The sequence below is a fragment of the Oryzias latipes genome, chromosome 22 (genome assembly GCF_002234675.1).
Source record: "Oryzias latipes chromosome 22, ASM223467v1".
NCBI classification, from domain to species: Eukaryota; Metazoa; Chordata; class Actinopteri; order Beloniformes; family Adrianichthyidae; genus Oryzias; species Oryzias latipes.
In genome coordinates, this window is record NC_019880.2 from 6,698,242 (window position 1) to 6,721,370 (window position 23,129).

At 38.2% G+C, this 23,129-nt stretch overlaps 3 protein-coding genes across 4 annotated transcripts; 1 reads left to right on the plus strand and 2 right to left on the minus strand.

Annotated features, from left to right (window-relative positions):
* Nucleotides 1-9: 9 nt before the first annotated feature.
* Nucleotides 10-11,438, plus strand: nemf (nuclear export mediator factor). 2 transcript variants are annotated; one of them, XM_011490208.2, is made up of 32 exons: nt 10-193; nt 298-366; nt 930-1,032; nt 1,748-1,873; nt 1,999-2,147; nt 2,259-2,326; nt 3,379-3,468; nt 3,548-3,621; nt 3,696-3,766; nt 4,968-5,043; nt 5,120-5,260; nt 5,345-5,553; nt 5,636-5,809; nt 6,258-6,321; nt 6,426-6,514; nt 6,600-6,703; nt 6,780-6,842; nt 6,927-7,039; nt 7,646-7,703; nt 8,134-8,192; nt 8,274-8,394; nt 8,467-8,716; nt 8,798-8,843; nt 8,929-8,987; nt 9,078-9,219; nt 10,008-10,085; nt 10,222-10,428; nt 10,567-10,602; nt 10,678-10,784; nt 10,852-10,895; nt 10,981-11,060; nt 11,204-11,438. In XM_011490208.2, exons 1-32 carry the CDS (start codon nt 135-137, stop codon nt 11,279-11,281), a joined length of 3,207 nt encoding a protein of 1,068 aa, XP_011488510.1. In that variant the 5' UTR covers nt 10-134; the 3' UTR covers nt 11,282-11,438. The 2 variants fall into 2 exon arrangements, with proteins under 2 accessions (XP_011488510.1, XP_011488511.1); XM_011490209.2 differs by having other exon boundaries at nt 8,470-8,716; nt 11,204-11,430.
* On the minus strand, nt 11,428-16,745 carry klhdc2 (kelch domain containing 2). The gene is made up of 14 exons (XM_011490207.3): nt 16,620-16,745; nt 15,386-15,666; nt 15,219-15,298; nt 15,019-15,136; nt 14,805-14,917; nt 14,206-14,290; nt 13,763-13,846; nt 13,583-13,663; nt 13,423-13,481; nt 13,111-13,220; nt 12,955-13,027; nt 12,793-12,880; nt 12,666-12,718; nt 11,428-12,489 (listed from the first exon to the last, which is right to left on the minus strand). Exons 2-14 carry the CDS (start codon nt 15,653-15,655, stop codon nt 12,366-12,368), a joined length of 1,338 nt encoding a protein of 445 aa, XP_011488509.1. The 5' UTR covers nt 15,656-15,666; nt 16,620-16,745; the 3' UTR covers nt 11,428-12,365.
* An 821-nt stretch (nt 16,746-17,566) lies between these two features.
* pole2 (DNA polymerase epsilon 2, accessory subunit) lies at nt 17,567-22,934 on the minus strand. Its single transcript, XM_004082192.4, has 19 exons — nt 22,766-22,934; nt 22,493-22,593; nt 22,167-22,242; nt 21,876-21,953; nt 21,672-21,765; nt 21,517-21,591; nt 21,328-21,411; nt 21,163-21,219; nt 21,023-21,071; nt 20,872-20,944; nt 19,893-20,065; nt 19,730-19,819; nt 18,815-18,869; nt 18,682-18,741; nt 18,516-18,593; nt 18,311-18,419; nt 17,990-18,166; nt 17,809-17,876; nt 17,567-17,722 (listed from the first exon to the last, which is right to left on the minus strand). Exons 1-19 carry the CDS (start codon nt 22,834-22,836, stop codon nt 17,704-17,706), a joined length of 1,587 nt encoding a protein of 528 aa, XP_004082240.1. The 5' UTR covers nt 22,837-22,934; the 3' UTR covers nt 17,567-17,703.
* Nucleotides 22,935-23,129: the final 195 nt, after the last annotated feature.

Below are 23,129 nucleotides of genomic sequence, written 5' to 3' on the forward strand. Positions count from 1 at the left end.
GCCTCAAGTGCGCATGCTCAAAGGTTACTCCTGCGTGTTGTTCTTTTTCGATACTGTTTTCATTGGCGGTTTTGCTTTGATAATGTGATCATATTCTACAGTTTACGGGCTTTGTAGCTGGAAGTTAAGTCAACATGAAAACTCGGTTCACCACCGTGGATATCAGGGCAGCTATTGCCGAGATCAATGCAAAGTAGGTGACACAGGTCTCATGCTAAGCTAATGCTATCTTAGCTTCGAGCTGTTTGGTTGCACATATTTAACAGGTTGTCTGGGTGTTTCTTCCCCCCTCCGCAGCTACGTCGGAATGAGAGTCTACAACGTGTATGACATCGACAATAAGACATATCTCATCCGTTTGCAGAAGTAAGGACGGTTTGTAAGCAAAGGATTGTTTAAAACTTGCTGATCCATAACTATTTACGTTTTTAATTATGAGTGATTAATATAACGTAACACATTTTAGCGCAGAACACAGCGGGTTTAATTATTTTAATTCAGGTTAACTGTTGGTTAAGAACAAGTTTAATTTAAAACCGTTATTTCTGCAATTGTGGTTATCCTTCCCATTGAAATTGGATCAAATTTAGAATTCAATACAAATACTGTTGATTTACATGGAAATAATGATAGAAAGTTAAGCTTCGTTTAGAAACAGAAGGATAATAATTCTGGTTATAGTGCTCAGCCCTAAGCAAAAAGTAGTCCACTCAAAGTTAAAAAAAAAAGTAAATTTTAGTATAAGTATAGCAAATATACTAGAAAATGTGTGTGTAGTGTAGGAATTATAGGAAATGTGTTTTTAGACTAAACTGGAACATTTTAAGTTTACAACGGCAAATATAGTGGCTCACTTTAAGTATAGACTTAACTTGTATTTACTTGTAGTTCATATCGATAGACTACTTTTTGTTGTGTTGTCTTCTCAGGCCTGATAGCAAAGCTGTTCTGCTGGTTGAGTCTGGCATCCGTATTCATTCCACAGACTTCGAATGGCCCAAGAACATGATGCCTTCGGGATTTGCAATGAAAGTAAGAAACTGAATTAAAATCAGAATTTTTTTCTTTCTTTAGGTATTAACTATGTATAACAGTCCAGGTACACTCATTACTCTGATCGTCTTTGAATCTGTTTTTAAAGCGTTCCCAGTGGTCTTTTAACTATAATTATCCTGGTTTTAGTCTAAATGTTAAAAAAAAGTTTGCGCAGAACGGCAGTATTTCATTAGAAACTCGCCTCAAAGTTGTAGGTGGAACTGCTGCCACAGAGGAACCATGCCGCCCCATCCTCTCCCAGTTGCTGAGAGCTCTTTGTTTACACTCTCCTGCTTTTCGACCTAACATTAGCGGTGCAACAAAAATGCCGAGCAATATTGGAGCTATCCTACTGTACAGTTTTGAGCCAAATACCAGCTTGGACGAGGAAAGCAAAGAAGTACGTGGATCTAGTCGTCTACAAGTCTATGCATCAGAATGGAGCAGAGCAGGGAGCTTGTGGCCTCCCCAGTGTATTTTTTATGTGACAAATTAGCCCTTTTTCTAACTTCTGCTCCTGATTCACAACAGTTTGAATAAAGAAATACTCAGAAGTGCAATTTAAACCTTTTTAATATATGTCCTCAATCCTCAGAAAACTCCAAAAACACAACTTTCTTCAGCGTGGCTCTTTAATAATCCTTTTCTACAGATTAATAGACATGGCTTTTTTTCGTTTTTTTTTTTAACTTGCACTAATGTGTTTCCACAGTGTCGAAAACACCTGAAGACGCGCAGACTGACCCACATAAAGCAGCTTGGCATTGACAGGATTGTTGACATGCAGTTTGGCTCAGACGAGGCTGCCTACCACTTGATTGTTGAACTGTATGACCGGGTCAGAGAATTGCACCTACTTCAATTAAACACACAATAACACTACTTTTTTGTTGTCACATCCAGTTCTGATTAGATAATAGTAATATTCGTTCAAACTATAATCCTGCATGTGATTGTTTTCAGGGTAACATCATCCTTGCAGATCACGAATACACGATTTTAAACCTGCTGAGGTTTCGCAACGCAGAAGCAGAGGATGTGAAGATCGCCGTGAGAGAACGCTACCCGGTGGAGAATGCCAGATCCCCTGAACCTCTCATCAGCCTGGAGCAGTAACCACACCTTTACATTTGCTTTAAACTGTTGATAATAATGTGCATTCTTTATAACCTAGTGGACGTTTCTCCTGGCTGAAAATGAGTTTTTTTTCTTTTTATCTCCAGACTTACTGAAATACTGAGCAAAGCACCAAAAGGAGAGCAAGTGAAAAGAATCTTGAATCCTCACCTTTGTAAGTATCCGTGAAGCCAGCGTCGTTCAACCTGTGGTTTCATGTCTTTAGCAGAATCGTGAGAATACATCCCTAGTTTTTCAGGTGCTTAACATACGAGGTAGAACTCCATGTCCCTGTAACGCAATGCCATAAACAGAGTAGTTTATTGCTTTTCTCAAAAAAAAGAAAGAATGTTTGTAATGTGGGACAATCACCAATTTTATATTGATCATACTAGATGCAAATAAGGAAAAACAATTTTAAAGATCAGGGGCATCAAAAGCCTCTCAGGTTTAATAAATGCGACTTATCTTAAAGTAATCCTAATAACTCATCCAGTTTAAATAGAACTTGGGATTCTTCGTCCTTCTTGCTGCACCTTCTGTAGCCAGTTGAGCTACCAATAAAGTTTTAGTCTTATTTCTTCAAGAAATACAAGAATAAAAAACTGAGTATTAAATATCTAAAATAATACATTTCTGGATGTTCTTTACTTCTCTATAAAATACTCATACTATTCTTAAAAACAAAAAAAGGTAAAGTGTTTTAATCAAAAATTCTAAGAAGCTAAAACCAGCATTTTATAATCAAATAAATCATTGTAAAGTAACATCTTACTAGTTGAGGCTGTTGGTTTGAACCATAAAAGCAAATATGATGGTTCATTTATAATTTTCATAAAAAGTAAAGGCAGCAACTTGTTGGGCTTATGCTGATGAAATTACGGTAATTTATAAGTTTTAGACAATGACCAGAAATGTGAAAAATTCACCAAAAAACACCTGAATAAAGTAAAAATGCTAGGAGAATGCAGAGAGAGACAGCAGATCTGATTTAGGGTGTTCCTATAAAATTCGTCACTTATTTCCTGAGAGATTTGAAGAAATTTACATCTATTATATATGTCATATATGTTTGATTCACTCGCAGGTTAGTCAGACTTGTAAGGTTTGAAGCAAACGAAGTAATGACCACTACTTAGAAGTATTTTTTAAATTACTTTAATTGTAGTCATTTTATTGTGTAAAAAGGTAAAAACAAAATGTGTCTCCTTTTAAAAATGTCTTCAGCTTACGGAGCCACTCTGATAGAACACAGTTTCATAGAAGCTGGACTGCCGGGCTCCATTAAAGTCGACAGTCAAGAAAACGCTGCTGAAGGTGAAACACTGCATCACTTTTCCCCTTTCATTTAAAAGTTTAGTTTAAAAATATTCTATTGACAACATTTGTCTTTTAGTTGCCCCTAAAATCCGGGAAGCGCTGCAGATCGCAGAAAGTTACATGGAAAAAACGGAGAACTTTAACGGCAAAGTAAATGAAGAATTCTTGTGTGTCACATTCTGTTTGACCTCTGCTGCATTCATCATTTCTTTTGTTGTATTTAGGGCTTCATCATTCAAAAGAGCGAAAAGAAACCAAGCGTAGCTCCAGGGAAACCTGCAGAGGAATTACTCACGTATGTCTTGCTTAAGGACTTTGCTTTGAGAATGTTGATGGAAAAGTACAGAGAAGGTCAGAAGGAGCTGCATTGTGTGTTCGTAGATTTAGAGAAGGCGTATGACAGGGTGCCGAGGGAGGAGCTGTGGTACTGTATGAGGTCGTCTGGAGTGGCAGAGAAGTATGTCAGAGTAGTTCAGGACATGTATGAGAGAAGTATGACGGTGGTGAGATGTGCTGTAGGTCAGACAGAGGAGTTCAAGGTGGAGGTGGGACTACACCAAGGATCAGCTTTGAGTCCTTTTTTGTTTGCTATGCTGATGGACAGGCTGACAGACGAGGTAAGACAGGAATCTCCCTGGACAATGATGTTTGCGGATGACATTGTAATTTGCAGTGAGAGTAGAGAGCAGGTGGAGGAACAGCTAGAGAGGTGGAGGTTTGCTCTGGAAAGAAGAGGCATGAAGGTCAGTCGTAGTAAGACAGAATACATGTGTCTGAACGAGAGGGATCAAGGTAGAAGCGTTATGTTACAGGGGGCTGAGGTGAAGAAGGTGCAGGAGTTTAAATACTTGGGGTCAACAGTTCAGTGTGATGGGGAGTGTGGAAAAGAGGTGAAGAGGCGAGTGCAGGCAGGTTGGAGCGGTTGGAGGAAAGTGTCAGGAGTGTTGTGTGACAGAAGAGTGTCAGCAAGACTCAAAGGAAAGGTGTACAAGACAGTGGTGAGACCAGCTCTGCTCTATGGGTTAGAGATGGTAGCAGTGAGACAGAGACAAGAGGCTGAGATGGAGGTAGCAGAGATGAAGATGTTGAGGTTCTCCTTAGGAGTGACCAGGTTAGACAGGATAAGGAACGAGTACATCAGAGGGACGGCTCATGTTGCCTGTGTTAGCGACAAAGTCAGAGAAGCCAGACTGAGATGGTTTGGACATGTTCAGAGGAGGGATAGTGGATATATTGGTAAAAGGATGTTGGAGATGGAGGTGCCTGGCAGGAGGGCAAGAGGACGGCCAAAGAGGAGATATATGGATGTCTTAACAGAGGACATGAAGTTGGCTAATGTTAGGGTAGAAGATGTTCATGATAGAGTGAGGTGGAAAAGGATGATTCGCTGTGGCGACCCCTGATGGGAAAAGCCGAAAGAGAAAGAAGAAGTCTTGCTTAAGGACTTTCTCCAAATTCAAATTTTCTGGCTTCATTTCTTTGATGTCTTCCAACAGATATGATGAGTTTCATCCATTCCTCTTTGTCCAGCATGCAAAAAGCCCATTTTTGGAGTTGGATTCTTTTAACAAGGTAACTCTAAAGGCATCTTACTGATGTTTTTTTGGGGGAGAAATCCACATTGCAGGATTGCTATTTATTTATGCAGGCGGTGGATGAGTTCTTTTCAAAGATGGAGGGTCAGAAGATTGACATGAAGGCCTTGCAGCAGGAGAAGCAAGCCTTGAAGAAGCTCGAAAATGTGAAGAAGGACCACGAACAAAGGCTGGAAGCTTTGCACCAAGCACAGGTTAGCAACCACGCCGCTTTCTTCGCTGCAGCACTTCCACACTCTCGTTTGTCAGACTAACAGGACTCCTGCTGTGCGTCGCAGGAGGTCGACAGACTAAAGGGGGAGCTTGTGGAGATAAATCTGGCTGTGGTAGAGAGGGCGCTGCAGGTAGTCCGCAGCGCGCTGGCCAACCAGGTGGACTGGGCGGAAATTGGCCATATTGTAAAGGAAGCGCAGGCCGCCGGGGACCCAGTGGCGTGCGCCATCAAGGAGCTGAAGCTGCACAGCAATCACATCACCATGCTTCTAAAGTAAGAGGCTGCTTTTTAAAGAAAGAGGCGTCAGATGGAAGTGGCATTCGCACCACTGCCCTGGTTTGCCTTTTGCTCCCAGGAATCCTTACATTTCTGAGGAGGAGCAGGAAGACGAGGAGATGAAGGACGCAGTGGAAGAGAAAGGGAAGAAAAACAAGAACCGGGACAAAGGTCAGAAGAAGAAGCTGCAGCGGAACAAGCCCATGTTAGTGGATGTGGATCTGGGCCTGTCGGCTTACGCCAACGCCAAAAAGTAAGTTTAACGTGCAGTGAAGGGAAATCTGTGATTTACTGTGAAGTTCTGTGCAGCTTTTCCAACCTTCACATTTTATATGCAAAGATTTATTTATATTATGCATCTGTGAATTTATTTTTTTGTTTGTTCGTATCGAATTTAAATTTCCTTAACTAATGTACATTTTTAACTTTTAATTAGAGCCTAAGAATCCATTGCAAAAACTTTTTTTTTTTTTTAAGGACTTAGTATTTTTTTTCTAAAACCCTATGTTTATATCATGTTGTTTATTTTATAATTAAAAATATTCATACATTTTTGTTTTTCTTTTGCTTTTATGTGAAAATACGTCCAGCCTTTCTGCTTTGATTTTTCATGCTCCTTAAAATAAAAGCCTGTAATGGATCTGATGTTTTATTTTTTTGTCACACTAATATGTTCAAGCTTGCAATGATGCTGTTTTTAGATACTATGACCACAAGCGCTCTGCAGAAAAGAAGCAACAGAAAACCCTCGAAGCTGCTGATAAGGTGATGAAGATATTTTCATCCATGTTTAAGCCCAAACTGCTGTCTTTCATAAATAATGTGATTTATTAGATTTTTGTTCATAAATGGAAGCTTTTCTGTTTCAGGCTATGAAATCTGCAGAGAAGAAAACACAGAAAACTCTGAAAGAAGTCCAAACGGTGACCACAATTCAAAAAGCCAGGAAGGTGTACTGGTAAGAAACAGACACGGTTGTTGTAGAGCCTCTCCATCAGTTATTCTGAGCTGTTTTTTTTTTACTTTCCTCCTTCTTTTGGCAGGTTTGAGAAGTTCCTTTGGTTCATCAGCGCTGAGAATTATCTGGTCATCGCAGGAAGAGACCAGCAGCAGAACGAGATTATCGTTAAACGTTACCTTCGAGCAGGTATGACCAGCTTCTGTTGAATCATTGAACTCTTAAAAAGCTGTTTCATTTATCTGTTGTGCGTTTGCCTCGTCAGGAGATATCTACGTTCACGCTGATCTGCATGGAGCAACCAGTTGTGTTATCAAAAACCCTTCAGGTAAACAGCTGTTTAAACAGGCTTGGCTGCATTTGGTCAAACTAAGTCACCCTGGCCTCTTTTTTTTTTTAAATTTTTTTATAGGGGACCCCATTCCCCCTCGTACTCTGACAGAAGCTGGCACTATGGCCGTGTGCTACAGCGCCGCCTGGGACGCCAAAATAATCACCAGCGCTTGGTGGGTTCACCATCATCAGGTGAGGCCCTTAGAGATGACGTGAAACATCAGAATAATTCATTTAAAAAACCCAAATCTAAACATATGAAGTTTGTTTGTTTAAAAATGAAATTTTTTAAATTACCTTTAGATTCCCATTCTATTTATTATGCATAAAATATCAAACTTTGTTTATTTAATTTTTTAAAGATCTCTCTCAAAAAAAGACCAAATCCTTATTCTCATTAAAATTATCTTAAATAATTGTCAAATCTGTTTACGCAGATGATACCATATTTTAGCTTTACTGATGCTGCTGAGATTCTGCATTTTTGATTAATTTATGCTCAAAACAAAAACTCATAATCATTTTTCATGTGTAGGAAGTTATGAACTACCGGTAATTAAAAGTTCATCTAATTATTAGTTTATATTACATTTGAATTGAAATATGTTAATTCTTGTTTGAAACGCTGGGATCTTTACAAATCAAATCCAGATTTTAGAGAAACTTTACTTTGCTCTACATGTGATCAATTGTTCGGCTTCTGAGTCCGGAAACTGACCCAAAAAAGTCTGTTGTAAAGAGGAAATCCTGTTTTTTTTTAAAAATATCTTTAACTGAAAATGTTGTGTATTTTTTTAGGTATCCAAAACCGCCCCCACTGGAGAGTATCTGACCACTGGAAGTTTCATGATTCGAGGTACAATAAACCAGCTTTCATTGTTAATAAAATGCAACCACACATTTTTAAGACCAGCTCCAAGCATCTTTTGTTTTTTTTTCCAACCATTCCAACTGGTCTTTTCATTATGATGATGTTGTTTTTAAGCAAAAATCCCCAAACTTGTGTTCTTTTCTAGAACATAGTTTCTGCAGAGCGGCAGTAGTTCATTAGAAATTCCTCTCCCTGTTTCTGAGAGCTCAGAGCAACGTAACAAATGCAATCCTTTTTTTTTCCTGTCTGCTCCCGATTTGATTAAAGAAATACTTGTAAATTCAATTTCCGGCTTATTTGTGTTCATATATGTCCTCCCTCATCAGAAAAATGCCACAAGAACATGTTCAAACCACAATTTTCATTGGAATTGATCTCCTGTTCGTGGATTAAAGTTCTTTTTTTAACTCTCTAGGGAAGAAAAACTTTCTGCCCCCGTCCTACCTGATCATGGGCTTTGGGTTCCTTTTTAAGGTTTGCTGTGAGCACATCTGAAATGTGTAATGATCCAAAGTTTTTTGTTTTGTTTTCAATCTCTCTTGTGTTTTTTTACAGGTAGAGGAGCAGAGTGTGTTCCGTCACAGAGGCGAGCGGAAGGTGAAAAGCGTCGAAGAGGAGATGGACGACGTCACGTCGAGAACGGCCGAGCTTTTAGAGGAAGGAGAGGAGCTGATGGGTAAAACGGCTAAACGCTTGGGTTTAGTGTCCGAGAAGAGCCGAAAAAAGAAGACCGTCTCTGTTGTCCCAGTAGGAGACGATAGCAGCAGTGAGGATGCGACTGAAGAAAAAGCAGGAGACGGTCAGACACCGGAAGAGGAAAACGAGACAAAAGCAAAGATTACAGTGGAAGGAGAAGAAGAGGAGAAATGTGAGGAGCCTGCTGCAGACACGGGAGCGATGGAGTCGGAGGAGAGCAACACAGATGAAGAAAAAGAAGAAAGGGAAGAGGTCCACTTTCCAGATACAACCATTTCCCTCTCTCATTTACAGCCCAGCAGGTAAAGATGTCACCTTGAAGGTGAAGGAACTGGACTCATTTGAATGAATTCAAACTGATTTGTATTTTTTCTTTCTTTTAGGAGTTCTCAAAACTCTGGCTTCAAAACAGAAGCATCACATAAAGCAGTAAGTGGCATTGTTTGGCTTTGAAGTTATTATTTTTTGTAAGTTTTTTTCTACGTTTCATACTTTATTACTCGCTCTGTGAAAGTCTTGTCAGGCTGAAGTGGATTCCCAAGGAAAGAAACACATGACTGCCAAGCAGAGGAGGTGAGTTCTGAGAACAAAATGTGAACCTTCTGACCTCAAGAAACCGTTTGTGGGAGCCGTCATCCTCCACCGTTTCTCCTCAACATTCAGAGAAGACAAAAAGATGAAGCAGAAACAAGAGGGGTCCGATGTCGAGGAGAAGACCGAGACTTCATCTGCTGGGCCGGTTTTGGATCAGGGGCCTAAAAGTGGAGGGGGGCCCTCACAGCCCCCCCTGAAGAGAGGACAGAAGGTTGGACATCTGACCCCAAAGTCTTTTAAAACATAGTTTTAGATATTTCCTATTTAGATATTCAGAGTTTCAGTTTGATGTATTTTATGGGGGAAAAAAAAGGTTAATACTGTGGTAGGTTTTATATTTTTTATTGTGAAAAAGGAAAACATGATGGGATCTCACAAAATAATTTCTGTTTATTTATTCCAATGTAAGCAGAAAAAGTGAAATCAAAACTGAAATTTGTAAAACTTGTGATCTTGTCAAAAATAGTTTTCAGGATGATCCTGGAGGGATTATTTATCCGAGCAAATATTTTTTATAAAAACTTTGAGCAACTCCAAGTGCTTTACAATTAAGAATAAAACATGGGCAAATACATTTAAATTAAACTAAAAAAAGACATGAATTAGTAAAAAAAATAATAGTGATCAAGAACAGAAATGTATATCTTTAGTCTTGAATGTGAGTAGGGCTGATTATCACTGCCTAAGACCCTGAATTGATTCCACATTGACGTATTTTTTCAAATTTTCCTTCAATTTGGTAACGAAGAATACGCTGTAAACTGAACAAACATGGAAGTAAAATTCCCAACCGTAAGAAAACTGAACCTGGGAGCTGTTTCTTATCTAAAAAGAATAAAACTTTTTTTTTTTAAAGTAAAATCGATGATTGTATTTGATGAATCAAAACCTTTTTTTTAAGTCAAGGTCACTTTGATATGGATTTATTTTCTTTCTGTCAAGAGTGTCTCTCTTTTCTTCTGAACTGTGTTGATAGTAGCTCTGTGTTTACTGCTGCAGAACAAACTGAAGAAGATGAAGGAGAAATACAAAGACCAGGATGAAGAGGACAGAGAACTGATGATGCAGCTGCTTGGGGTCAGAAACTATGTCTAACTGGGATTTTTTTAAACTCTGTTTTACTTTTTAACCATGTTCTTGGAAAGCCGATGAAATTTGACTGAAATGAAGCGAGCCACAGAGAAAACCAGCTCTGCTCTCTCCCGCTTTTTAGTCAGCTGGTCCCGTCAAGGATGAGAAGGATAAGGGGAAGAAGGCAAAGAAGGGGAAGGGAAAAGAAGATCCCGTCAGGAAACCGGCGCCTCAGAAACGGCAACCAAAAGGATCTGCGGAGAAGAAGCCTGAACAGACAGGAGGTGTGGAAGTGTTGGAGGAGAAGCCGCCTGGAGAGGATGGAGCTGCTGCAGATCAAGAGGACAAGGTAGCTTAGCTGACATCCATGTAGAGTTAAGACGTACACAGAAGAAGAAAAGTGCATTTATTTACACCTATCGATGTAAAAGTGTCCATGATGTGGTTTGAATGACTAGAATGAAGCTGTTTTTTTTTCTTCTTCCAGGAGGATGATATAGATCAGGACAACCCAGGAGTAGAGGTGAGTTTGTCTGTTAAAATATAAATATGTTTATAAAAAGTTTTTGTTGAATAAAACAGAATTTTTGGGTTTCAGGAAGCGGAAAATCTGCTGACGTCTCTGACGGGCCAGCCTCACTGTGAAGATGTGCTGCTCTTTGCCGTGCCCGTCTGCGCTCCGTACACGGCCCTCTCAAACTACAAGTATGTGCAGCGATGGTTTTGTAGAACCCAAAGGGTTGGTAGGCTAATGACTCCATGCTCTCCACAGGCACAAAGTCAAACTGACGCCAGGTTCTCAGAAGAAAGGCAAAGGTAAATGTCCATTTTAATGATCCTCCAAAATCCAACTCAAAAGATGTTTAAGTCATTTTGATTTGATGTTTTTTGCTTCTTCAAGCTGCTCGAACTGCAGTTTTAAGTTTTATGAAAGCCAAAGACGCCTCACAGAGAGAAAAAGATTTGCTCCGAAGTGTCAAGGTAAGAAAAATACAACAAATGTGGATTTTTGTGAAGACTGGATGGCTTGAAAAAGTACATCACACGACCAAAGCTTACTCAGATCTCAGATGAGAGAACATCTCGTCTACAAAGACGTTGAATGTTTGTCTTCTATGTTGCAGGATGGAGACCTGTCCAGAAACATGCCGGGAAAAGTGAAAGTTTCAGCTCCAAACCTGCAGGCTGCTAAGAAGAAATAAGAGATTCAGGAACACAAACGACTTTTCTGTATCTGTAAATCAAAATTCCGAGGCTCCTCAGCAGAACTGCAACAGTTCTAAACGACTTCTTTTACTTTAAAAGTTGATTATTTTTCATGAGAAAAAAAAAAATAAAGACAAGGATCTTTGATTTGAACTGCTTTTGTTTACTCATACAAAGTAAAAATGACAGAATGCAATTACAAAATAAAACCTCTGTAAAGTTGTGCAAACAAGGAAAGTACAAAAACAAAGCTTTACTGAGAGGCGTTTCAGTGCAAAGTGAGACCACACCCAATGTATGGAATTACACTGATTAAATTTAAAGGAACAGAGAACTATCACTTCCACACAACCATAAATACATTTATACAAAAAAGTAGACAACAATGTGTTTTTGAGAGTAGTTGGTTCTCAGTAGGATAATAGTTTGAATTCTGTCACCACTTTAGTCAATCTGAAAACAAGCTTTTCCAAACATGGACAAACCAAAACCTAAAACTATTGTGACAGATTGTTTTCATATATACAGAGAACTGAACTGAACAAAGTTTAGCCAAGAAAACTGGGAACAAAAACTAAACTCAGAGCATCGTGGGATGCTTGCTGTATCCTATCTTCCACAAAAAAACAGATTTCCCATTTTGAAAAAACCTACTAAATAAAATAAAAAAGTGACAAACAGCACCTGAACCTTTGCTGTGCTGCGGTCCGTTTCAAATCGAGACGTTTATTGCGTTGATTTAGCCATTTGACTCCAAATGTTTAGCATTTGGGAAGATCTTGGGAGGTGTGCTGGTGATTTTCAGAAACATAACTGACTGTGTTCACTGCCAATTGTTGCTTAGATGTTAAAAGAAGTACAAAAAAAAATTTCGAGTGTGGTAGTGTATCATCTCAGACAAAACATCACTAGTGACTTTATGACATACAAACTGTTTCGTCACTATTGAGTTGAGAGGAAATTTAGATTGGAATTTTGCTTTTCAAAGGGAAAAATCTGTCCATTTTTCCAATACTGGTTTAACTCCCGCAGTTGAAGGGCTGCCTGCTTTTTTTCCCTACAACGTCGTTCTCAAGGCCGTTAGGATCCCAAAGTGTTGACGCGGGACATTCTCTGCTTCAGGCTGTACAAAAGATGTTTGGGTAAGCAGTCCCAGTAAGACGACAAGTGTTCCCTGTGCTGCAGGATGGTCTCCATGCACAACCTGAAGAGTGGGGACGTACAAATGAATGTTGGCTTATCCAGAACATAGATGAAGCTATGTCATTGTAATTACTCTTTACATTTAAAAGTAATCACATTTTATGTTTGGTGAAATGTTTTTTTTGCTCCAAAAGAAGGCTTTACACATTCAAAGTGAGGAGCTCCATTTGGACTCACCGAACTAACGATTTAGGCTGAACACTGAAAACCAGTAACTCGTTGCTGTGAGCCTGTTAAAAAAATCCAGAAGGAATAGTGAGGAAACACAATAAAAATGGCTGTGAGGAATCAGGTGGCGGCTTACCGCTCTCCGGTGTGATAACAGGTTGTTGGCGCAGCCTCCAAACACAAAAACCTCTCCGTCCGGACCAGAACAGGCGGTGTGCCACAGCCTGAAGCGCAGAAGCGTACATGAATTTAGAGAAAAACCAATCAATAAACAGCCATAAAAAGAGGAGACAATGACCTGGGGCTCTCTGTGTGGTTGTGTTTGAAAGGCCTCCATTCGTTTTTGCTCACGCAGTACAGCCAAGCATCACCTGGGAAACAGAACAGGGGCGTCTCCGTGGAAACCGGCTCAGGTGAACGTTTACCTGTAAAGCTTCGTAACAATCGCACTCACTGAGCGTCTCCCTTTCTGTGGTGAAGCCTCCAAATAGAAAGATGTGATCGGATGACACGGGTGTGAAGGAATGCCAAGATCGTCCCACGGGGCCGAGCTGGGGGACACTCCTGCAGCAAAACACACACTTTTTTCTTACTGTCTGAACACAAACCAACAAGAAAAGAAATGTGCTGTTGTTCTGCAATGTTTGAAAAAGAAACAGTAAAAAGAATAAAGATTAGGTCTTTTGGTTTGCAGAGTAGGAAACGTCAGCAGACCAAACATATTTTGGGCATCTTCACTGAAACATAAGAAAGGTTTGGCACTTGCATCTCATGCCACTCCCATGTGTCGAGGTCAATGTAGTAAAGGTCGTTCAGTCTGTGCATCTGCAAATAAAAGACGACGAATCAGCAAAGAATTCTGTTTTTACTTTCTTACCTTAAGAATGTAAAATTCAGATGTTATGTTTCCTATTCCTGCTTCTCACCTTAAAGCGTCCGCCGAACACGTAACCACGGTTACCAACTGTAGCACAGGCATGAGCTGCTCTGGGTGACGGGGTGTTACCCTACACAACAACAGTGAGTATTTTCATTTTAGAATGTCAAAAAAACCTTCCTCCATGTAGATGAATGTGTACGTGAAGTGGATTCCGTGTGTTTTTTACGTGGGTTATGGGCTGGCTCCACGACAACGTCTCCAGATCCAAGACGTGGATGTGGTTGTTCCAGCCTCGCCCAGGGCTGTCATACTGGAAAAGAAGAAATGAAATGACACTTCTTTCCCTTAAAGTACTTTCATGCAATCTACGTTTTTCATCATAGTTCAACAGTTATTTTTGATATGATCTAAATACAATTGCAAGTTTTCATGAATGGGATTTAGACACAACATAAACGTGATAATTAAAGTAGTAGTTAGTTATACTATAGTTAGAATGTTATTCTCAAGCCTCTTTTTCTGTAAAAAGGCCAAAGCTGACTTTTTGTGAACTTCAACTACGTGAATGAACTAAAAAAATACATATATTTTTTGGTAAATAAAGCTAAAAGAAAACTGAATAAACAGAGAAAAACCAACTTAAATCAGAATATAATGTTTTTAACTGACCCCAAGAGAGGAGGATTCATCGTATTCAAAAGTCCCTCGATGAGATCCCTGAGGAGCATAGCCATAACCGCCAAAGAAGACCAATCTGGACAAAAAAAATCAAATAGATTTAGGTTAAAATGTCTTACAAAAGGAGTCTGGGTTTGTGTGGTGGCCAACATATTTCCTGATTGACACAGAAGGTCAGATGTTAGTTTTATTTTTTAGAATTAAGAAACAGGCTCCAGCTGGTTTTACACGTTAGATTTAAGATCATAGATCATTTAGGGCGACTTTCAACAAAATGTAAAGCTCATTTCACAGCCGTTCTGTGGTAAAAGGTGCAGGCAGTCTAAAACTTTTCCAGCCGAGGTCATTTTAAATTTGACCTGTTGGTGTTCTTTGATCATTGGAAACTTCAAAGTTTGTGATAATTGGTTCCTTCTTTCCATTTAAATGTTGTGGGGTGGAAACGAGTGAGAGGACGGTGCTCTTTTTTTCTCAAATGCAGTTAAAACCTTTCTTTAAATCTAATTTAGGACATTCATTTCAAATTTAATAAACCTTTAAGGTATTAAAATTAGATTTGGAAATTCAAGTTTCCCTGAAAAATGTCTGACCTGTTCCTGTGAACCCAGCATCCGAGCTTGTCCTTGGATGATGGAGGAAGTCCTTTAAGCTCTTTCATTTCCTCCCACACCAGAGTAGTAGCTCTTAAGGACAGGCGGTAGATCTGCCAAGTACAAAGTTAAAAATATGATACAAATGTGGGAAAAAAAAGTCATTTTGAAGACAATAAATGATGACTTAACTTCTGCAACCCAAAAGTCTCACCCTGTTTGTGTTTCCTCTGGCATGATGGCCACCAAAAAGGTAGAGAATGCCGTCGACACACACGCCACAGCTTCCAGACATCGAGGTGTGTAAATTTCCTCCAGCTACGTGTTTTTTCCTATAATTAACACATTTTTATTGTTGTTGGGCACGTAAACAGCACATGTAATGTTGGAAACGGTGTAATCCAATGCTCTTACCAGACTCCTGATTCCATATTGTAAGTCCAGATCTCATTTCTAGGCAAGTATAAGTCAAAGAACCCGTGGGTCTGAGCATTCTTGCAGAGACAAAAGACATACGACTGTTTTTGAGGAATTTTTTTAAAAGGCTGTAAGTTTAGAGAAAACTGAACTGCAGGACGCACCTTGTACCCTCCCCACACATACATGACGTTTCCATCGACCACGGCGACGTGCCCGCTGCGCTCAGCTGGGGCATCCAGCTCAAAAGTCTCAGACCCTTCAGTTTCTAACTGTTCCTCCTCCACTTCCTCCTCCTCGTCTTCCTCGTCTTCATCCGGATTGTCGTTGTTCACCATCCAAACAAACAATCTGTCCTCTTCATCTCCGTCCGAATCGTTATCGTCTTCGCCAGCTGGTGGGTCTTCTTGTACGTCTGCCATTCTCTCCGCCATTTCCCTTCTGTCTACAAATATTAACTGGATGTTTGTTTGTTTTCTTAAAAAATAAACGCTTAGAAACAATTATTTTAAAAAATGGATCAAAACGCTAAAGATAAATTTAATTAAGAGAAACATTATAATACCTGCATAAGATTGATGTGGAAAATAATAGTTTTTAAATACTGGTTAAATATTTTATTTAGACAGCTATACATGTTAGGTACCAACATGTAAATTTTCTAAAAATTCAAATCAAACAATACCATAAAAATACAAACTAACCTAAAGAGCAAACGCAGCCATGAGAAGTATGCCTGACATGTTCCTTCAAAATTGCCCAAAATAAAAGCAAAATGATGAAACAAAAGATAAGAAATGTAGGCAAGTTGACTTATCAAAAAATTAAGAAAAAAAAATTTAGGCAATTAATTAAACAAAGACTACTTTTTTGATCAAAAATGTTTTGGCTTTGAGGGCGGGGTGGATTAGATTTAGAGTACTTGGACACAAACATTTCCCCGAACATGAGGCGAATATTATTCAGAAAAAAACTATTCTTTTGTTCAAATTAAGTGCAAATGTGTTTTTCTTTAAAGAAAACTACACAAAAAAACAAAGAAAACAGCGCCAAAGCAGCTACATCATTCTGACCTACTTTGCCAGCTTAACTATTTAGGTTACTATGCTAACAGCTAACATCTACAGACGATCGATGATCCACTCATACAAGTTCAGAAAGCTTTTGCACCCAAATTATTTCTTTAAAGTAATAAGATTCGTCAAATTAACTACTGATAAAGCCTCTAATTTGATCAAAAGCTTCTTTCTTTTGAGCTTCAGAGCGTTTATTTGTATGCTAAAAACAAAGCAAATTCCAATTTTCGACTCTAACGTATTTTTGGGAATTTTGATGACGAATGTAACCAATATTTTTTAACCACAGAACAATAGTTATGTCTATGAATAATAAACCTACCTTATGAGTAATTTTTATTTCCTGTAAATATCAAAAAGGCTCCACCATTACAATGAGGAGACCTGCTAGAAGAGGTTCACCGGAAATGATTAACCTAGCAGACCGGAAGTCAACAGATCTTACAGTTTACATTTAAAAAAATGAAAAGCGAGGAACATGAACATTCAATTTGGATTTATTTAATTGGAGTTCGTTCCAAATGACTTCTGTAGCATATTCTCCTAATTGAAGACACACAACATTAGCCATAAACGCCGCTCGAAATGCTATAAAACAATGCAAATAATTTCAAAATAAAACCATTTCTAATTCTTCCAATTCTTCTTCGTTCTAATTTTCCCAATAAAGCCGTTTCCCTGTAATAAAATGTCATCTTGTAATGGAAGGGCAGCTGTTTATCTGTCAAGTAAAATAAATAAATTAAAATATAATGTTAAAATAACCTGAGAAACTATTTAAGTTGTTACATATGTGAATCTCTAGAAAGTACTAGTAGTACCGATAGTAGTAAGGTAATGTTGCTATTGCAATAGTTCCTTTCTTTTTCTGTGCAAAAGGTTAATCATCTTTGTTTTTTTGCATAAAAATTTTGAAAATAAAAGTTAGCCCTTTTTTTTAAACTTGATTGTTAGCTAAACTGATCCTGAAAAGTAAAACAAATACAGAGTAGATTGCAAGCGTATTTAAAATTGGGCAATGTCAAAGTCTCAGAGAAAACATTTCCTGCAGGATAGCGATGAAACTTTAATTTCTTGTCGTATTTTTACACTGCTGATGTCAATAGAAATGTCAAACTATATTTTCCCTGTAAAGACTTTGCGCAAAATATATATATATTTTTAAATTAGTTTAAAATTTTAAGACAAACTTTTGTTTGGTTTTGCATTTTTAAGGCAGTTTGCACGAAGTATTCCTGACTATAATCTCTTCACATAAAGATCAGAATATTCACCAAAAGTAATAAAACTTTATTATTCATGACAGAACAAAGAAAAAAACATTAAAATCTTTTGATTACAAATCATCTAAAAGTATCTACAGAGTTATGCACACAACAGTAAGCCAGGTAAACTCTTCTTTTTCTTTAGAGTCCTTGGAGTTTACTGTAAAGACAAAGGAAATGTTTAGTGTAAACACTATAACAGTCAAAGAAAGCTTATGTAAATAGAAAAATATGACTGTGTCTCACCTGTCCTCTACAGTTTTGTTGGACGGGTAATACACCTTGAATGTGAAGCCGCTTTTAGGGAATGAGCCCTGCAGAAATAAACATTTGTTAGACATTTCAAATAACTAAAGGGTAATATAAGTACCTAGAAAAATGAGGAAAAATAAAACAAAAGACTATTGAGGATTCTTCAGTCTCATACCGGGTTGACACTGAGGCAGTCAGTGTTGGTGATGGTGAAGGGGTCGTACTTGTCTGCAAAGACAACGACATCAGGCACCGGGTAGACGCGCAGGGAGTAGTCATAGGCCCAGAACACAGGACTGACGTACAAAGGCAGCGGAGTCAAATGACCCTGAGACAGGATCGTCTTAACAAACTGTGAGAAAGAAAAGAGGAAGACATCATCGCCTGAAGCAACATCATAAATGTACAACATATATATTTAGATAATTAAAAAAAATAAACTGATAGCCGAATGTACCAGAGGGACAAAAGCTTACAGAGATGACATGAAACGTACATGGTTTGGGATGTCAAGGTTACTGTTGGGTAACCTGATGCAATTCCTGCACATCTTGTTAACAAGATCCTCTCTGATCACTAGGATCTCCTGGCTGCAGTACTGGATCCTGGTCAGAACAAAAGTCCGTTTTTATCATAGTTTAACATGACAAACTCATTTTATGTAGACAGTTAACATCTATGAGTGGAACTGTATGTTTTACCTGCATGGGTTGGTGGTAAAAACTGAGAATGGCACTCTCTCACTGAACTCCTCTGTGATGTTTTGTACCAGGGGGGGCCTAAAATATATTTACAAGAGATGTTTGTCCAGAACTCGGATCAAAATGTCAGCTTCCTCAGTTCTAAAAAATGATTCTGAAGATTCACCTCGGCAGGATGTTTGCTGGACCGGGGTCCTCAGGACCCGGAACGAACACGAAGCGACTACTGCAGGGTTTAGATGAGTCGGCGTTTAAACTGGAACGCAGAGTATGACTCAGAGAAAAGGGTCAAATCCTACCTGCTGTGAATGCTGGGATATGTACAGATCATGTCAGCCAGGGCTTTCAGGGATTCTAATAGAAAAACAAAAGACAAATATTATTGATTGACGTCTGCACAAATTTTTACAATGTTCATTCATTCAAAATGTTCGTTTTCATTTATTTTATCCATGTTTAGAACCAATCCCCCCTTTGTGGTGCATCTATTTTATTTTTGTATTTTAACAAATTCACTCTTTAATATTTAGATGCCTATGGTAATATTTGACCTTACTGTTTTGAAAGGTCATAAGTGAAAATTATGAATAAGCTTTACTGATACACTTATTTGATTATATTAGTTTAAGATTGAAAGTGAGCTTTTTTTTCTATTAATAGCTCATATTCACAGAACTGCTTTTGTTTTTCAGTTCCTTAATTCCCCTTTCTTCAAGCAAAATTTTACAGTTTAGTGTTCCTTTGCACTGCAAAAATCCACCTTTGAAATAATAAAATATATATGTTTATTGTAACATGCAATTACGGCATAACTATTCAAACCGACAAAACTTGGTTGACTTGCAATGGCATCAAAATACATGTTCAATCGTTTTTCATCTTTAGAATCGAACTTTTATTAATCCCGTTTAAGGGAAATGTAAGAGACAACATAGCTGTAAAAAGAATAAATAAATAAATAAAAACAGCAGATTAGTACCGGTAACCATAAAAAATAAATTACACAATCAAAAATAAGTCCTTAGTTTCACATCTGGCCCCTATGAAGCATAAAAATATGGTACTACAAGTATGTTTACGAGCAGCCAGCATCACTAAATTGTTAAAGCACTAAATGCGGGACAGAAACAAGGCAAAGGAAAATAACAGAACCCCATTTAAAAGGGAGAAAAAGCTCTCATTCTTTACCAAGCATGCAGCCAAAAGAGGCTCACCTTTCAGCGATCTATTCTGTGTTTTTCCATATGGGGCCGAAGAGAAGTTTCCACACAAAATGAAGCAGGTAGGAGGCATTGCAGCATATCCTAAACAGAGAAAAACAATAACAACGTGAAGCCCATGAAGAATAGAATATTGTTCTGTGAAATTCTGCTTTACCTGAAAACATGATGTTGAGCTTTTCCATCACTTCTACGCTGTCCAGCCAGACGTCAGAGACGATCACAAACATGGCATCTTCGTTCTCTTCCTCCAGCTGCTTGAGCTTGGAGGAAGCCTTGACGGACGTGGACGATGGACCGCCAAAGAAGTTTATGTTGCCGTAGTACGACCTGGAGTTTATGCAGACAGTATATTATGGTATGGGAGAAACAAATCCCCCTGCACCAACTGTGCTTTCATAAAAACCATCCTTTAAATTATTTCTAACATTTAGAACTGGATTCTTTCTAATTTCAAACTATTTTGAAAAAGCAATAAAAATGTAAATGTAGCTCCTCTTAACGGTCTGCTTGACTTGTCTTGATTGTGCTTCTATAGTTTCCTTCATTACCTGCACATTTATTAAAAGTTGCTGGCCGCCCTAACAGCAGTCGTCCCTCACTTAACTACAGGTCACTTTTAATGCTTTTGTCTTTGTATTGATTTTTTTTTTGCGGTGCATTGCTTTCTATGTCCTGATTGGCTGTAGAACATCATCAAATCTGATTTGATTGATTGATTAATTAATTAATTTCAATAAAAAAAAGACTGAATAAAGACACATAAAAAACATTTCAGATATAAAGAATAAATTGATTAGAAAATGTTTGTCTCTTTGTCTTTGTGCTGCGTCTCCTGTACAGAAAGTCTTCAGTTCGTCAGAGTTACATAAATCCTAATCAGATATTTGGGGTCATTCTATATAATATTGGACTTCATTTTCTATGAAGGTTTAAACTCAGAGTTTAAACAAGAAAGAAAAGCGTCAAAATGTTCATGTCTGTCTGAGAAAAGTGCACAAAAGTGTGTTGTGAGACATTTTATAGCCTTAAAATATTTAAATTGACTGGGTTTAGTTTAGTTTGTCTATCATTAGAAAGTAACTCCCGTGATAAACGTGGAATTACTGAACAGAAATTCGAGTCCGCAGGTTTACCTGGTCGCCGATGACGGCTCTGTTGGGGGGAAACCAAAGCCATTGACATGAAGAACAGAATCCTCGTACCACCCTGCAGAACAAACAGGAACCCTTTTATTTTAGCTCCACACCTTTCCAAAGCTGTGGAGTTAAACAGAATTAGTCTTACCTTCTGCCAAAACAAAGCAGGACTCTGTATAGAGGCCATTATGGAACTGGTAAAAAAAATAGTGCTCAGGAAAATGTTTCTTTGCAATTGTAATAAACTTTTTTTTTTAGTGGCAAACCCTAAAGTCTTTCAAAGGATATTGCCTTGGACAAATCCAGCTGTACGGTTCCACTTGGATCTTCGAGGTAAAATTTACCCTTTAAACATAAAAACAAATTGGGCCAAAAAAAAAAAAAAGGTTCATCTTAAATAAATCTCATCTTGTTAGCGATTGAAAAAATCAGTTCAAAAGTTTCTTATCTAACCTCTTTAAGTTGTGTGATCATCCCGAGTACGATCACCTCCCCAAGCTTAGATGTGCTCCCGAGCAACGCTTCAATTGTCTTGAGCTACACAAACAAGAAAAGAGGTACATTAGTAGCCACACAAATGGTTTCAACTCTTAAACAAAATAATACTTTGGTCATTTTTAGATTGGTATACGTTTCCTTTACCTGAAATTTATTTTGACCCTCTTCAACAGCAGCTCCAATTGCTGGTGGGGTGAAGAGCTCATGACGGTGTGTGCGCTTAAAAAACGAAAACAAATAAATGTGAGCATGAGCATACCTGCAGAACAGAACAGCGTAATCCAGTTATTGTGACGTACCTGCTGTAAGATTGTATAGCGCTCCCTGAAAAGTTCCGCTTTGTCTTTGGCAGAACCACACAGACTGGGAGCTGGATGACCGGTCATATTGATGCTGCAAGAAAAAGGAAATACAAGTGTAGCAAAACACAAAAATGTGGCAACACCAAAACACTCAAATCAGACTCCTGTAAATAGAAAGAAGAAGAAAAAAGAAAAGCTCACGGTAGAAATTTCTTTCTCTCCACGCTGTAAATGTATCTGGGCACGTCAAAGGCTCCAATGATGTTAAAAATATTGTCACTGCAAAAGAATTCAAATTAATATTATTTAATGACCACAAACTGTAGCAAACATTTTATTTAGTTTAATTTATCACAAAAACAAAGCACAGTTTTGCAGCAGTTCACATTACAGTGACACAGACAGAATATCTCGTAACAACAAGAACAATAAAGAAATAAATTTAAGAAAAACGTTTTATATTTTCTGTTCTAATTGATAAACGTTTCTTACATGGTTTCATCACATGACTGGGTGCAGTCCTGTACAGCACTTTCTACCACAGCCAGCTCGATCATATTCGAGGACACTGTTGGTAATAAAAAACAAACACATAAATCAGCTGAAGCTACTTGGAAGTGAAGAGTGTCAAGATGTTTCCAGAAGAGAAGACATTAAGTCTAGATGCCAAAACACAACTTCTAGGCATTGTCAGCTGGATAATCTTCAGCACTAAATGTGTGATGAAGATCTTCCAGATTGAACACATGATCCATTTTTCCTCATCGGTACACCAAAAATACACAGAGACTTGCAGAAAGTGACTGAAGTACACTTACACGGCTGCTTCTCCACCGAATCCAGCACCTTCTCAATGACATCCTCAAGTTCAGAGACATTGACTGATTCCAGGACTTCAGCAAGATACCGACTGGCTTCACTGGAGAGGAGAGAAAAACTAAAAATCCTATACAACAACACAACCTCATAAAAACACATAATAAACCTAAAGAAGAAAATGAACAAAAGTACAATGAGGTTCTGTAGTCGATACTACTATAAATAATAGAAAAATCAAAGGTTCACATTTATTACACAAAAGGCAAGCTTACGGTCGAAGTATAAGTCCCCTCATCTTGAAACCAGCCGTCACTTTAGCCTTTATTTTTCGAGGTAAATCCATGTTTGTGTTTGTTGCAGCGGCTCAAGATTTGGCGCTAAAAGGCAACTTCCGTGTTTTTCGTCACTTCCGCCAATGAGGGATTTCTTCTTTTTTCCTTTGTATTGTTTTTTTTGCTTCTCCTCCATTTTTCAGCCAATTACAATTTTATTCAAGGGGTTCACTTTTATGAAAAAGTTTAAAAATATAATAGCAAGTCCTCGAATTGCCTTTTTTAAATTTTTGCTTTGTTCAAATGTTTTCCAAAAGAATGTTACCATGAAAGATCAAACGGAAGCTTAATATTATAAAATTAC